The following is a 14963-nucleotide window of genomic DNA, read 5'->3' on the forward strand; positions in this document are numbered from 1 at the left end:
TAAGTTATCTGTATAGGCAGCCCTTGTCTCTAGAGTAAAGTTCAAACTTAATATGGCATTTAAGGCCTTCCATGATTTTGTTCTTTGTTCTCTTTTTAGACTACCTTTCTGCCACTCTCAAATTTTCAGACATTCCACATGGCTAACAATTTATTAGGTCATTGAATTTCCTTATACCTCCATGCCTTGACACAAAATGTGTAGTCTACCCTAAATCTTTTTCTCTTTGATTATATGCTTTATGCCTTCTCATCATTCAGAGGTCAGCTTGAAATCTTCTTTTGAATTTTGAATGTTTATCTTGTCCTTTCCAGTTTGGGTTAGACACTTGTTTCTGCTCTACCTGTCATGTAACTTGGTTATTTCTCTGTCACTCTTTCCTCCGTATGGCTCATAAGCTTTTAAGGAATGACGGTCACACTGTATTATCCTTATGTTCCCATTGTCTACACAGTGACTGGTACAGATTAGGCACTTAATAAATCTTTGTGACATAAAACTAAAGGAGTCTTGGACTATAGATTAGCTGAGACCAGGCATTCTCCAAAATACTAACCAAGCTTCTTTCTGGTAGAAGCAGGGAGAGTTGGAGGAAGAAGATGAAAATCTTCCTATACAAGAAGTTTCCTTTGACCCAGAGAAAGCTCAGTGTTGCCTAGTGGAAAATGGACAGATTTTAACTCATGGCAGTGGAGGAAAAGGGTATGGATTGGCATCAACGGGAGTAACTTCTGGATGTTACCAATGGAAGGTATGTAGAATTCCAAATACATACTGCCCTAGAAATAGCCAAAGCCTAAATAAAAATAGAGCAAGAACTATCAGGTAAGTGCTGTGTTGAAATTAAAACAGGTGATAAACAAATGAATGTGCAGCATTTAACTCTAGATTTGAAGTAATAGAAGTAATAGTTAGGTCAAAAACTGAGTGATAAGAATAAATTTACTTCTGAGAAACATATCTGAGGGAAGTATTTTAAATAGAAAGAATAGCCGGTTGAAGCCTAAGGGTAGGAACAAATATATTATGTTCAAGGAACAGGAAGAAGGTAAGTTGTTCAGAGTATAGTGAAAAAAGGAGAAAGGACAAGGAGTTCTAGATTTTATCCCAAGAACGACTGTATTTTATTTTTTTAAGATTTATTTATTTATTAATACAAGAACTGGGGAACAGGTCAGAGGAGAGTGTGTGGGGGTGGTGGTGAGAGGATTCACTAGAGACAAAGTGGGGAGCAGAACAGTCAGACTGACTGAAATACACTGCTGAGGGGAGCAGCAGGCAAGACAGGAGAGGTCTGCTGTGCCATGTGAGTCACCTCCCTGGCTGGGGATGGATTTCATGCTGCAGTGGCTGCAGATAGCTTCATAGTGCCGTGCTTTAACCCCTTGTGCCACCAGGGAGTAGCCCCAAGAATGACTTTAAAAGTGACTTTTAGTCTTTTTACCCTCAGGTTCTTTTATATATATACACACACACATATATATGTATATATATGCATATATAATAGTTTATATATCATTTTGTGCCTTTTTCTATATCAATTGTAATCCCCATGGGCTTACCACCACCAATTCACCTGTGTGCCATCATCATAGTCCATTTTTGATCCTATTCTCCACTCCACCCCTGTAAAATGCTTCTGATATATAGTTGTTCATTATTATTATTATTTTTAGTTTCTTCCTTGGTCCTTTATACTCCTGCTATGTGAAACCATCTGGTATTTTTCCTTTTCTTTCTGGCTCATTTCACTAAGCATGATCCCTTCCATCTCCATCCATTTTGCTGCAAAAGGCATGTTTTTATTGTTTTTGATTGCTGAGTAATATTCCATTGTGTTTATGTGCCACATATTTTTAATCCAGCCATCTACTTTTGGGCATTTTGGTTGTTTCCAATTTAAGTAAAGCAGCAATAAACATGGGAATATAGGTGTCTTTTTAATTAGTGTTTTTGCAGGTTCTTATTTTTAAAAAGTGTGAAATGGCTTTTAAAATTCATATGTAAATGTTCCATCATTACATAAGATGTTAACATAAATGGAAACCAGTGAAGGAAATGCAGGAACTCTTTACTATTTTCATAACTCTTCTTTAATTCTAAATTTACCACAAAATTTAAAAAAAATGAGTTGTACTATCATGAAAAATCCCTCCCACGAGAGTTTCCAGGTAGCACACTCTTCCCTAGCAGTTAAGAGACAGCACTATGTGTGCTGTTTCTGTCTAGTAATTAGGGACTCAGTACCTAAGAGTTTTATTGGGGGTTGGTCACATATGTATCCTCTATTTGGCATATCCTAAAATTTAAGAAACCTACCAGTAAAACAAATGTTTAACATTGCCATATTGCTGTACAAGTAGTCTAGGTGCAATGATCCACCCTTATTGGGTAGGGAAAGTTTTATCATTGTAGGAAACTGTTAACTTACTTAGTTTACATCTGCCAGCTAAGGGTCAGCATTGTAAGCAGGTCTTCTAGAATAACAGTCCCTACTAAGTTAAAACCTTTTTTAGAACACTTGACCCCCTTTTCTTGGGCATAATGTCTTTTCAGTGAAACTATTGTCAGTAGGTCCCCATGCAACAGGGTGAAGTCAACCTCAGTTACGCCTTTTATGGGTTCTGGACTTCACCAGTAAAAGCAACTCTTGTTAGCCATAAAGGTCTATCTTAAAAAGCCATGTGACTTTGTTCTTAATTTTTGTGTGATATTTTAAAAACTGGTTTAGACATGAGGTTGGCATAACACACGTCTGGCACAATCCAGGGCAGAAGTAGTATCATGTTTGGGTTGTGTGGGGTGGGGTGATATGGGGGAACAGAAGAAATTATACTCCCAGAGGGTATGCATGGTATCTCTAGAAACAAAGAGTTTATATTTGTGATGATATCCTTTGTAGACCATGCCAAATGTCAGAGTCCAGTTCTGAAAGGTGGCTGGTCAGGGGTCTTTTCCCCAAAGGATGAGGCGGTGTCGGTGAAAGAGCAATTGAGGCAGACACTGACATTCTAGCTGGTGCAACTATCTCCTGCCAAAAACTTCAGCAATTCTTTATTTAAACAATTTCCAAGCAGTGAGATTACATCAGTATAGGCATTGAAGCCAATCTTTAACAATTCATTTCCATGGCTACCCGGAAACTTTTGTGGTTACAAGTTACAAAGAAACTCTTTTCATAGAAAGAAAACCACCAAAAACAATCAGCATCCCCATTTTTTTTTACCATGATCAATCATTCTAGTCAGCATCTCAAATAAAGCAGCAAATCATTAAGTCCTCCTTTGAACAGTCTTTTTTCAGGTTAAATCTAAATTCAGATCTGTTTCTTTAAATCCTTCCAAACTGTCCCAGGAGAAGGCACATTCTGCTCATGCTTATCCATATTCCTAAACACAGTCTCTATACTCTTGATTTATGCTAATGTACTTTTCTGAGAAAACCACTGTCAGTTATTAAACATTTTTTGTAACCAGTTCTTGATGCCCAATTAGGCTGCAAACAAAAGAGGGCCAGGAATCAATTGATGGTCAAATACAATTGCTATTAGCCAAGAACAAGTACAAGGTAGTTCAGTAAGCATTGCTATGGAGACTCCCCTTAGTATATCTTCTTGGGAACCAAGCAGCCTTCATCTTCTTGGGAGTCTCCCCCACTGCCCACACCTTGTCATAAGACAGCATGGGTAGCATAGCCTACGTCAATCCTTAATCAGGATGTACAGTATTCAGGCAATACAGATTAACCAGACTCTACCCACCCTGTGTTCCAGGTGTTTCTAGTCTGAATAGTTGAGTCTGCGCTTCAGAGGAGTGCCTAGAGGCAATCAGTTCAATGATTTTGCTTGTCTATGTATCATTTCATGTGCCTCAAGAATACGGTGGTCTCCAGACTTTTTTTTTCATAGGTATTCCATGACAAGTATAGGACTGATCAACCCAAATGCCCAAAAATAGATAATTGTATTAAAAATATGTGGTTCCATATACATGATGGAATATTGCTCAGCGATCAAAAAAGATAAACTCATGCTTTTTGCAGCAACATGGATGGAGCTGGAAGGGATCATGCTTAGTGAAATAAGCCAGAAAGAAACAGAAAAATACCGATGATTTCACTCAATAGCAGGAGCGTAAGGGATCAAGGGGGTTAAAAAAAAAAAGAAATGAAAACAATGAACAACTATAAACAAGAGACATTTTATGGAGGTGAAAGGGGAATTGGATCAGAACTGGGGTGTGAAGAGTGCACTGGACTATGGTGATGGCACATGGGTGAATTGGTGATAGGAAGCCATAGGGATTACAACTGAGATGAAAAATGCAGAAAATAAAGAGTGATGTAAAAAAATATAAAATATAATAGATATATGTAAGAAAAGTACAGGACCTAGGGCCCCCTGCTGTCTTATAGTGGGGGGCAGGGGGGTTAAGATGGGAGGCTCAACAATTTGAATTTAAGAGGTTCACAGCAGCTTGCAAGACAACATAGATCAGTCCAGCCACCCCAGTTACCACCCCAGTAGAAAAACAAAGATTCCTTTACACTTCTCCAGGACCTTGATTTTTCCTCCCTCTCCTAATATCAGTGTATTCCATTTAGGAATTATAACTTTAAAAATTTCAATCATTTTGTTATTTTCATTTAGATCTCTTGTTCAGAGGGGCTGCATGCAAGAGGGACAAAATAATTTTCACATAACTTAACCAGAAAAATTAGGAATTGGTCAGAACAAAACCCAATTAAAAAAATAATTTAAAAGTTTATAAAAATTTCTACCTCTTTTATCCTAATCATTTATACAGTGAGCAGATAAATCTCTTTCTGGGAAGACCCTTTTGTGATAAGATGCCTTATTAAAAGATACGGATTAGGGAAAGGATGAGACATGCAGAGTCAAGCTATCAGAACTTTGTTGCTAACTGTAGCTTATCTATAAATCAGCAGTAGTGGTGCATCCTGAAGAGGAAGAGGAGGTCAGAGCCCAGTCTGTTACAAGTGAACAAATGGGTCATAATTTAATTTTCAACTTTGGCAGGAGTTACAAAATAGGAATGTAATTAATATCTTTCTCAGAGATACAGAACCAGTAAGCTCCTCAAACTTAGATGGTCCTTTCCCAGTACCTGTTCAGAATGTCCAGCCAGAATTCATAATATTTTCATAGTTCATGACCCCACAGAGAAGTATTCTCAACTGCAGCAATCCCAAATTTGAGTTTTGTTCATTGGTTCCTACTTTTAGTTGATCACAGCTCACGTGTGTGAAGCCCATAGCCAATAGGTTTTAGCTTAGAGTCAGGTCCAGGCAATTCTGTTCAAAATTCTAAAAAGCTAGTGACTCTTGCAACAGTAATAATTCCTGGAAGCTGTTCGAACAGACAACTATGTTTTAAATCTAAGTGACAAACAAGATTTTCCTAAGTTCTTTTGTCTTGTCAGTCTTAGAAACCAAGTTTACCTACTCAAAGACTGGAAAATCATCAGCTTCTAAGGATTAGAAATCTGATTTTTCAAGAACTCATTGACAAGAAAAAACTGCTTTTTTAAACTCTAAAAGAATGTGAAGTTTGCCATTCTTTTTGTTTTTGTCTCCCTTTCTCCAGAGACACCAATAGGCAAAAAAGTTATGTTAAAAATCATCAGTTACAAAGACAAAATTCATAACATTTAAATTTTATTCTGCCCTTAGTGGCCAAAAAACAAGGAAATTATATTCTACTAATGTGTTTTTCAAACTTTGCAGCTTTTATCCCTCCAATCATGACTTATTGTCTCCTGATGATGTATCATAAAAATTTCCTGATGCCTTTGTTTTTGACTGTTGTGGGCTTGCATCGAAGCAGCTGAATTTGATACAAGTTCAGTGTCATTTTGTTCAAGAATTAACTCATCTTTCTGGAATTGAGATACTGAACTGGCAATAATTGGCCATAGCCTAGCCTTGAGAATGTAATTTTTGCCCAAGAAATTTCAGATTTCAGCAAGCAGCCCATACTCAATAACAACATTGGTGGGGAAGTGAGCATATACAGAGCTGTCGAAGCCCAGGGCAGCATCCTTGCTTATGTACTGTGTGTGATCACAGATAGTGCAAATGGTGACCAGTTCCCCTCAGTTTCCCCATTGTTTGTCAACCTTGAACCTTTTTTTTTTTTTCCTAAGGAGACTGAGTTTGACAGTGATGAGATTGAAGTTCCTTGGCAGGGTGCCTCTGGAGCCCTTCAAGTAATCATGAATCGCTCAGGGGGAAGTCAGCATTTTAATGTTCTGATTGATTGCTGGGGATGATCTTTCTCATAGTAGATGTGGCAAAGAGCTGCAGCTTTTGATTTGGATTCTCTTCCCTCCCCTTCCCCCCTTTCCTTCCTCCCTCCCTCCTTCTAGTCTATTTAAAACTTTCCTTTGTTCTGGGGATTGATTTAACCTTTTTCCTTCTCACTTGAGAGAAAGACTGACACATACTTCTAATATTCTTGGTTCAACCAAAACTCACTTTTCATGGCTTTTTTAAAATTCTTTCCCTCTTTCTTGGAGAAGAGAGCAAGAGAGGACTACACATATTTTATTCTGGTTGTTCTGTTTTCTTCCCTTTAGCTAATAAGGTCAAAAGTAGCCTGAGTCTCCAGTAAGTTAGTTCTCTTATGGGTATATTTATAATTTTTTTTTCCTTAGGTAACCTTTACCTCCATAATAGCAGCTTACCTACTGTTTCATAATATATATGGCTCATAGTTCATTATCTCAAGCCCAGAAAGATGAGTTAATTCTTGAAGAACAAAATGACACTGAACTTGTGTCAAATTCAGCTGCTTTGATTCAGCAAGCCACAACAGTTAAAAAGAAATGCATCAGAAAATTTTTGGATGTTATCTACTTTTCTGAAAAGGAACAGTTCAGCATGATGAGTAAGATTTAAGTTGTCCAGCTGCAGAAATAGCAAGATATTGATGATTCCCTTGACCTATTGGTGAAAAATCTAAAAGAGGCATAAAATATATAGCTGCATAGCCATCAGGCACCATAGTTTCCTGTTTCTCTACTTTCTTTTCCCTAAATAATACTTTAGCTCTATCTATCTAGCAAACTATCTAATTTTATATATATTTTGCATAATTATCCCTCTTTATATAATGTATGTTTATATAATGTATGTTTATATAATGTATGTATGTTATATAATGTATGTTTATATAATGTATGTAGACCACATAACTTCCCAACCATCAGTTCACCATGTACCATCATACCATCACCATAGTCCATTGTGCTCATCCCTCCCCCTCCCCTGCAGAATATCTGTGATTTATAGTTACCTGTTTATTTTGATTTTTAATTTATTATAATTATTTTTTCCCCTGACCCCTTAATTAGGTTCTCCTACATTGCTCCTATAAGTGAAACCATCCAAAGTTTTTCTTTTTCTTTCTGGCTTATCTCACCAAGCATGATCCTTTAACAGCTCCATCCATGTTGCTGTGAATGGCATGAGTTTATCTCTTTTGATTGCTAAGTAATATTCTATTACTCACCACACACCGTATCTTCTTGATCCACTTAGCTGTTTTTGGGCATTTGGACTGTTTCCTTATCTTACCTATTGTAACAAGTACTACAGTAAACATAGGAGTGCAGAAGATATCCTTTTGAATTAATGTTTTTGTGTCTTTGGGTAGATTCCTAAGAATGGAATTGCGGTCATATGAAAGCTCCCCTTTTAGTAGTTTGAGGAACCTGCACACAGCTTCCCATAGTGGTTGGATTAGTTTGCATTCCCACCAGCATTGTAGGAGAGTTCCTTTCTCTCCACATTCTTGCCAGCATTTGTTTGTTTCCTGTTTCTTTAATATCTGTCATTCTCACTGGTATAAGGTGGTATCTCATTTTGGTTTTGATTTACATTTCCCTGATTACAAGTTTTGTAGGACATTTTTTCATGTACCTGTTGGCTATTTGCATTTTCTCTTTGGAGAAATTCTGTTTAGTTATTCTACCCATTTTTGTTTTTGTTGAGTCATTTCAGCTCTTTGTAGATCTTTGTGACCAGTCTCTTATAGGTAGTATTGTGTGCAAAAATTTTCTTCCCATTAGTAGGGTGTCTTTTTGTTTTGGTTAATGTCTCTCTTGCTGTAATGTAACTATATTTTAACTAGTTGATGTTGTTCTAGTGAATTTCATTGTTGTGACCACTGGCAGGTATCCTAGAGTCACCCCTGTATTCAAAGATTTGGGAAAATACTCATAGGACTCAGATATAGTTATACATAAGACTAAGACATGTTATTTTCACTTAGGCTGAAATACACTTATGATGTTCCTAATACATAAATATATTTTATAAACATACATCCCAGGATTGCTTTATGCAGTTAATAGCAGGTTTTTTGAATACTAATGAACATTACCATTTTCATTTTAGTTTTACATTGTGAAGGAAAACAGAGGTAATGAAGGTACATGTGTTGGAGTTTCTCGCTGGCCAGTACATGACTTTAACCACCGTACTACCTCGGATATGTGGCTGTATCGTGCCTACAGTGGTAACCTCTATCACAATGGTGAACAGACCCTGACGTTGTCCAGCTTTACACAAGGAGATTTCATTACCTGTGTATTAGACATGGAAGCCAGGACCATTTCCTTTGGAAAGAATGGAGAGGTACTGAAACTCATTCATACACATTGTTTTCTCAACACTCAACTCAGTTATTTAAGTATTATTCTCTGCTTTTCCTCTAATAACTTTAGATTCTTAAAGTATTTAGCAGAAAAAACAGCACAGTTCCAGTAATGTTGAAACAAATAAATTAGAATCATTTATTATAGGTGGAATTAACTTGGTTAATAAGGTTAACTGAAAATTGACTAGTAATTTTATTTATTTATTTTACATTTTAAAAGAAAAAAGTTTATTAGGAAAAGGAGAAAAAGAGTGGCAACTGCATAGTCACATGTGGAATGGAGGGCTGCCAGCTGTAGTAATGTGATGGTTGAATATTAACAATTTTAAAAAGTTTTTTTTTTATCACCTCTGTCATACTATAGGAACCCAAATTAGCTTTTGAAGATGTGGATGCATCAGAGCTGTACCCATGTGTAATGTTCTATAGTAGCAATCCAGGGGAAAAGGTAATACAACTTAAATCTTCATACTAAACTTAAAGGATATTTGTCATTATTTTTATTAATATTTTGTTTGCATCAGATAGAAATAAATTACTTCTGCAGTTAAAAATACATGCTCATATAGTTTCATCTCAGAAACTATATGATTATATAGTATGGCTAGATAATTTTAGAAATTATCTTTATTTCTTAAGGCATTATTTGATATTTTGGTACTTTTGAATATAGTTGAGTCAACTGTCAAACATGGAATTATAGGAAATAGCTTAAGAATGATTTAGTTCTTTTTCTTAAAGATTTATTTATTTATACATACAGAACTGGGGTGCAGGCAGAGGTGCAGGGGCTATGAATGCATTCACCAGAGACAGAGTGGGGAGCAGAACAGACAGACTGATGAAGTACCCCTTGAGGGGAGCAGCAGGAGAGCCAGGAGAGGTCAGCTGTGCCGTGTGGGTCACTCGCTGGCCGGGGATTGAACTTGAGCTGCAGTGGCTGTGGCTAACTTCATAGTGCTGCACTTTAACCCATTGCACCACCAAGAAGGGCCCCAATTTAATTCTTTAACAGTTATGTATAGGCGAGAGAGAGAAAGGTCTAGAAATAATCTTAAGTGTAACTAGGTACCATTAGCTGAATAACAGAAGTATTTTTTTTTTAATTATTTCAAGAAGGTATAGTTTTAGGTTAATTATTCATGAGAAAAGGAAAGTGCCTTTTAGACAGGTAGTCAGCAGAATTAAATTGGAGATGAAGAGGTTCCTGATACTGTCTCTTTCCTGATAATGTTCTTGCAACTTGAAATATATCCTGATATGTACTTATTAGATTTGCTCCCCATCATTTTTGAAACTTGAAGGAATTTGTTCAGCCTCAGACTATGTAGTAATCAATTTAATCTGCCCAGAAAATTTTTCTGTTCAGAATCTCTGATAACAAAAGTACAAATAATAGTTAACTTTTTTTTTTTTAATTTACCTGTGGCTTGTGCTGTACTATAGTGCTTTATTTGCCATGGCTCACTTTATTTTTAAAATTACCATAAGAGGTGGATACTATTAGAAGCGCTAATTCTTTTTACAGATGAAAAAACTGAGGTTTAGCATGACTAAATAATTCCCCCAAATTGTCAAGAGTTAAGATTTGAATTTAAGTTTTGCTCTTCTTTTACCCTCTGTCTTATTTGAAATGTGTGTTCAGACAGGAGAGATTTCAGTAACCTATATTCATAGGTTAGGTACTCATAGGTTCATATTCATAGGTTCAGTAACCTATATCCATAATTTTGTCTTTGTGCATAAACTAAGTCAGACACTTACACTTTGATATATCTTTAAGGTAGCTGCACCTGAACTCACAGTCAGCAGGAAGTTTAAATAATAGGGCAGCTTATCACAGGATCAAACTGATACTAACTTTAATAGATCTGTAACATCCGCTCACTTTGGGCCAGTAGCATAATATTAGTTTAACACAGAATTACATTTGCTAGAATTTTTTGCAAGTAATAGTTTAAGCAAACTATTAATATTCCACATCTGCCACCTTCATTTCTTGTATAGGTGAAAATTTGTGACATGCAGATGCGTGGCACACCACGAGACTTACTTCCAGGAGATCCCATTTGTAGTCCAGTATCAGCAGTGCTGGCAGAAGCCACTATTCAGCTTATCCGTATCCTTCATCGAACAGACCGTTGGACTTACTGCATTAACAAAAAAATGATAGAAAGATTGCACAAAATTAAGATATGCATTAAAGAGTCAGGTCAGAAGCTAAAGAAGAGCCGTTCGGTTCAAAGCCGAGAGGAAAATGAAATGAGAGAGGAGAAGGAAAGCAAAGAGGAAGAGAAAGGTAAACACAGTAGACATGGCCTTGCTGACCTCTCAGAGCTGCAGCTGAGGACACTGTGCATGGAGGTGTGGCCTGTGCTGGCAGTGATAGGAGGAGTTGATGCTGGCCTTAGAGTTGGAGGTCGGTGTGTTCACAAGCAAACTGGGCGCCATGCCACGCTGCTGGGAGTGGTCAAAGAGGGCAGCACTTCTGCCAAGGTCCAATGGGATGAAGCAGAAATTACCATCAGGTATGATCTGTTGAGTTACACTTTTGGCAAACAAGTATTTAATGGTGAAATGGGCCATTGTATATAGATAGTGATTATGTGTTTAAATGCTGCCAGTTAACTTGTATAAAGAATTTTTTCAATACAGCTGATGAGTATTGTAACTTTATAAAGGAATATTTCCTAAACCTATGTACCTTGGATTATTAATGGTTTGTAAAATAATACAGTGTTTTGTTTTGTGAAGGAATGGTAAACTCATTGGTTTAGATTTAACAGGTATACCTTGAAGGCTTTCTAATATTCATGTGACTTCTGCTTTCTAATCATTGCTATTACACAACAGGAAGAAAAAACTCAGCCAAAAGATCCATCAGTTTGATTTTATGAGGGAGCGCCTTGAGTGTAGATAGCGACCAAAATTAGGTTTCAGATTTTCTATGATTTTAAGCATTCTTGTTTTGCTTTTCTTTTAAAAGCTTCTATTTCTATTGCCTCAGTGTATAACATTTGGGGTAGATAAGAAATCACACTTATTTGACACGGATTATGTAATCAAAGGCATTTACATGTGTTTTCAATCAGATAAGATGATTTGTGTGAGACAGAACTTTTACATGTTTAAAAGGAATTATATATTAAGTATCTTCATTGGTACTTATGTGACTCTAGATAGTTTGAAATAGGGATTTATTGAGATATGTTGTAACTATTATACTGTCTAAAGCAATTCCTTTTTAGTTATTTATGTGACATTGGATAATATGTAAAACAGTAGTTATTAAGTATTTTTGGTGGGCAAGAATATTTTAGAATCAAATGATAGCAGTGGACCTTTTCAACTAAAAAAAATGCTCACACATAAAATTTACACACAATTTCAAGGATTAATATAATCCATCCCCTCCCTCAAACAAGCTATGAAACAAGTGAAAAATGTACATTATTTTGTGAAAGGTATTTACCTTTTCTTTTATCCTTTGTTGCTTGTGCAGGGATTTATAGTTATTTATTAAGATGTATACAATAAAACAAAATAAATTAAAGCAATTAAAAATTAGACAGAAAATAAGATTAAGAAGGTTAAGCTAGAATTTAGATTTTGGTTAGTGCAACAAATACATATCACAAAACCTTATATACTTGCTAAATATATATACTTATTACACATTTTTTTTGATTTAGGAAATTCTTGACAAATATCAGAATATATCCTCATGTTTTACTTAAACTGTAAATTAGAAGCACTAATTGAAGATTGTGAAGTAATTTTTTAATTAAACAGTGCTTCTCTGGGATTGGTTATAAATGGATGTTTCCCACATAATGAGGAGGACCTAGATTTACTACATAAGTTTTCGAATAGCTTACATCAGGATTCTACAAACTACATTCAACTCATCTCCTCGTTTTTGTAAAGTTCTGCAGCCGCGATGATTTTATTTATGTATATCATTGGCTGCTTTCATTCTGTGATGACACATTGCAATGGAGATCATATGTCCCATCAGGTCTGAAAAATATACTTACTATTTGGCTCTTTAAAAGATATTTGTTTACATTATTTAATAGTGAAATTTTAAAAGTACATCTGCATTTCATTGATTTTTATATTTTAACATTGTATCTTCCCATTTTCTCATAATAGACTCATTTTTCTCTGTGTTTATAATTACTTCTCTAGTTTGTATAAGTTATTCTCTGTACTGTGTACATGATGCATCGTATTTTGTCTACATTATGTTCTGTACCTTCCTCCTGTCTATCCCTCACTTGCTTCTTCCTGTGTCATTCTGATCTTTATTAAAGCTTCCCAACTTTTTGGTCGCCTAGTGATACTCCATTGTATAATCTGGAACCCTGTGAACCACTTCCGTTTGATGTGGCAAGATTCCGGGGACTGACAGCTTCTGTGCTGCTGGACCTCACGTATCTGACCGGCATTCACGAAGATATGGGTAAACAGAGCGCCAAGCGACATGAAAAGAAACACCGACATGAGTCTGAAGAGAAAGGGGATGTTGAGCAGAAAACTGATAATGAATCTACTTTAGATATGCGAACAGGTTTGCCATCTGATGATGCCAAAAGTGTGGGTACCACAAGCTCCAAATCAGAAAATGAAATAGCTTCATTTTCTTTAGATCCAACACTGCCAGGTGTGGAACCCCAGCATCAAATAACAGAAGGAAAAAGAAAAAATCATGAACACATGTCTAAGAACCATGACATAGCCCAGTCAGAAATCAGAGCAGTCCAGCTGTCCTATCTCTACCTTGGTGCTATGAAATCACTTAGTGCTCTTCTTGGCTGTAGTAAATATGCTGAGTTGTTGTTGATACCAAAAGTTCTGGCTGAAAATGGTCACAACTCAGACTGTGCAAGCTCTCCAGTTGTTCATGAAGATGTGGAGATGCGTGCAGCCCTGCAATTCTTGATGCGACACATGGTGAAGCGAGCAGTCATGAGGTCACCCATAAAGAGAGCTTTGGGATTAGCTGATTTGGAACGAGCTCAAGCCATGATCTATAAATTAGTGGTCCATGGGCTTTTGGAAGACCAGTTTGGGGGCAAAATTAAACAAGGTATGTTATCTGATGTTTTCTGCTGTTGAAATCATAATTGTTGAAAGTGGTATGTTCTGTAACTGAGTTGTAAAAATTTTTATTGACCAAAACAATTTTCATGTTGTTTTTTCCTTTAAAAGACAAACAGTAAGTTTTGTTACTTGTTTTATATTAATATTGATCTCTCTATACTTTTCTACTTGAAACCCATGCAAGTATTAGAACTTAATTGTTAACTAAATTTGTAAAACTGAAATTTAACTCACACCACAAATGGTACTGAAGTATTTACTGATCTAATCCAAAAATGTACATTATTCCTGTGAGTTCTCAGAGCCATTTTAAAGGACATTGTAACATCTGTATTTTATAGATTACATATTATATGTAAGAAACAATGTTTTATCTTTCATCCTCATTTTTGGGGGTGATTTGTAAATTCTCAGATAAAAATGATAGTTATTCTGTAAGTATTTATTGAGTTCCTACTATATATACAAGACTCCTAGATTCTGGAGCATTAGCACTGAAGTTCCCTTAGCTTCTTGAAGCTTATACAACCTGTTTGCCCCAAGTCCTTTCTTTGCTTTTACCTTTCTTCTTTTCTTAGTTTATATAGAGAGATGCATGGTGCATGCAGAGAGGTGCATGGTGCATATAAGTAGAAGTGTTAAGGTATGATGATTATGAAGGAGAGTAGCCATTTATTTAGCTAATAGGATTAGCTATCTTTGTGGCACCTTGATGTTTGTTATGTTTATTGTATGTCTTGATGTTATTTGTAGACACACCCTTACCATATTAAAAAATATGTAAATTTTTACTTTTTTACATTTTAAATGATTTTTTTTTTTTTTACTCGTAGGAGTAGGTTTTCTTTTTTTTCTTTCATTTTTTTTCTTTAGAGTATCAAGTTTCTGTCAGGGGGTTTTATTATTCCTGTGTGTATGTGTCTTTATTTTTGCCAGCTTATGGACTGATGACAGAAAAGACAGTTTTAATAATCACATTTCCTAAAGGACCTCTTTTCAAATTAAAGTAAGGCTAGTTACTGTTTTTAAAAGATCACTTCCGGCCCTCCCTGGTGGCGCAGCGGGTTGAAGCACAGCACTGAGAATCTAAGAGCCGCTTCCGCATGGGTTCGATTCCCGCCTGCCCCGGAGGAGACCACGTGGCGTGGCAGACCTCTCCTGACCCGCCCGCTGCTCC

At 36.2% G+C, this 14963-nt stretch overlaps 1 protein-coding gene across 1 annotated transcript in view; it reads left to right on the forward strand.

Moving 5' to 3' along the window:
• The window catches only part of HERC1 (HECT and RLD domain containing E3 ubiquitin protein ligase family member 1), a 140964-nt gene that overhangs the window by 70672 nt on the left and 55329 nt on the right, over positions 1-14963 (forward strand). The window contains exons 33-37 of the mRNA XM_012728527.1: positions 575-751; positions 8419-8658; positions 9045-9128; positions 10688-11208; positions 12997-13772. Of these exons, the coding sequence (XP_012583981.1) occupies positions 575-751; positions 8419-8658; positions 9045-9128; positions 10688-11208; positions 12997-13772 (1798 nt within the window). The remainder of the gene's footprint in view (positions 1-574; positions 752-8418; positions 8659-9044; positions 9129-10687; positions 11209-12996; positions 13773-14963) is intronic.

This window comes from Condylura cristata, unplaced genomic scaffold, assembly GCF_000260355.1.
Source record: "Condylura cristata isolate star-nosed mole 26May11 unplaced genomic scaffold, ConCri1.0 scaffold00023, whole genome shotgun sequence".
NCBI classification, from domain to species: domain Eukaryota; kingdom Metazoa; phylum Chordata; class Mammalia; order Eulipotyphla; family Talpidae; genus Condylura; species Condylura cristata.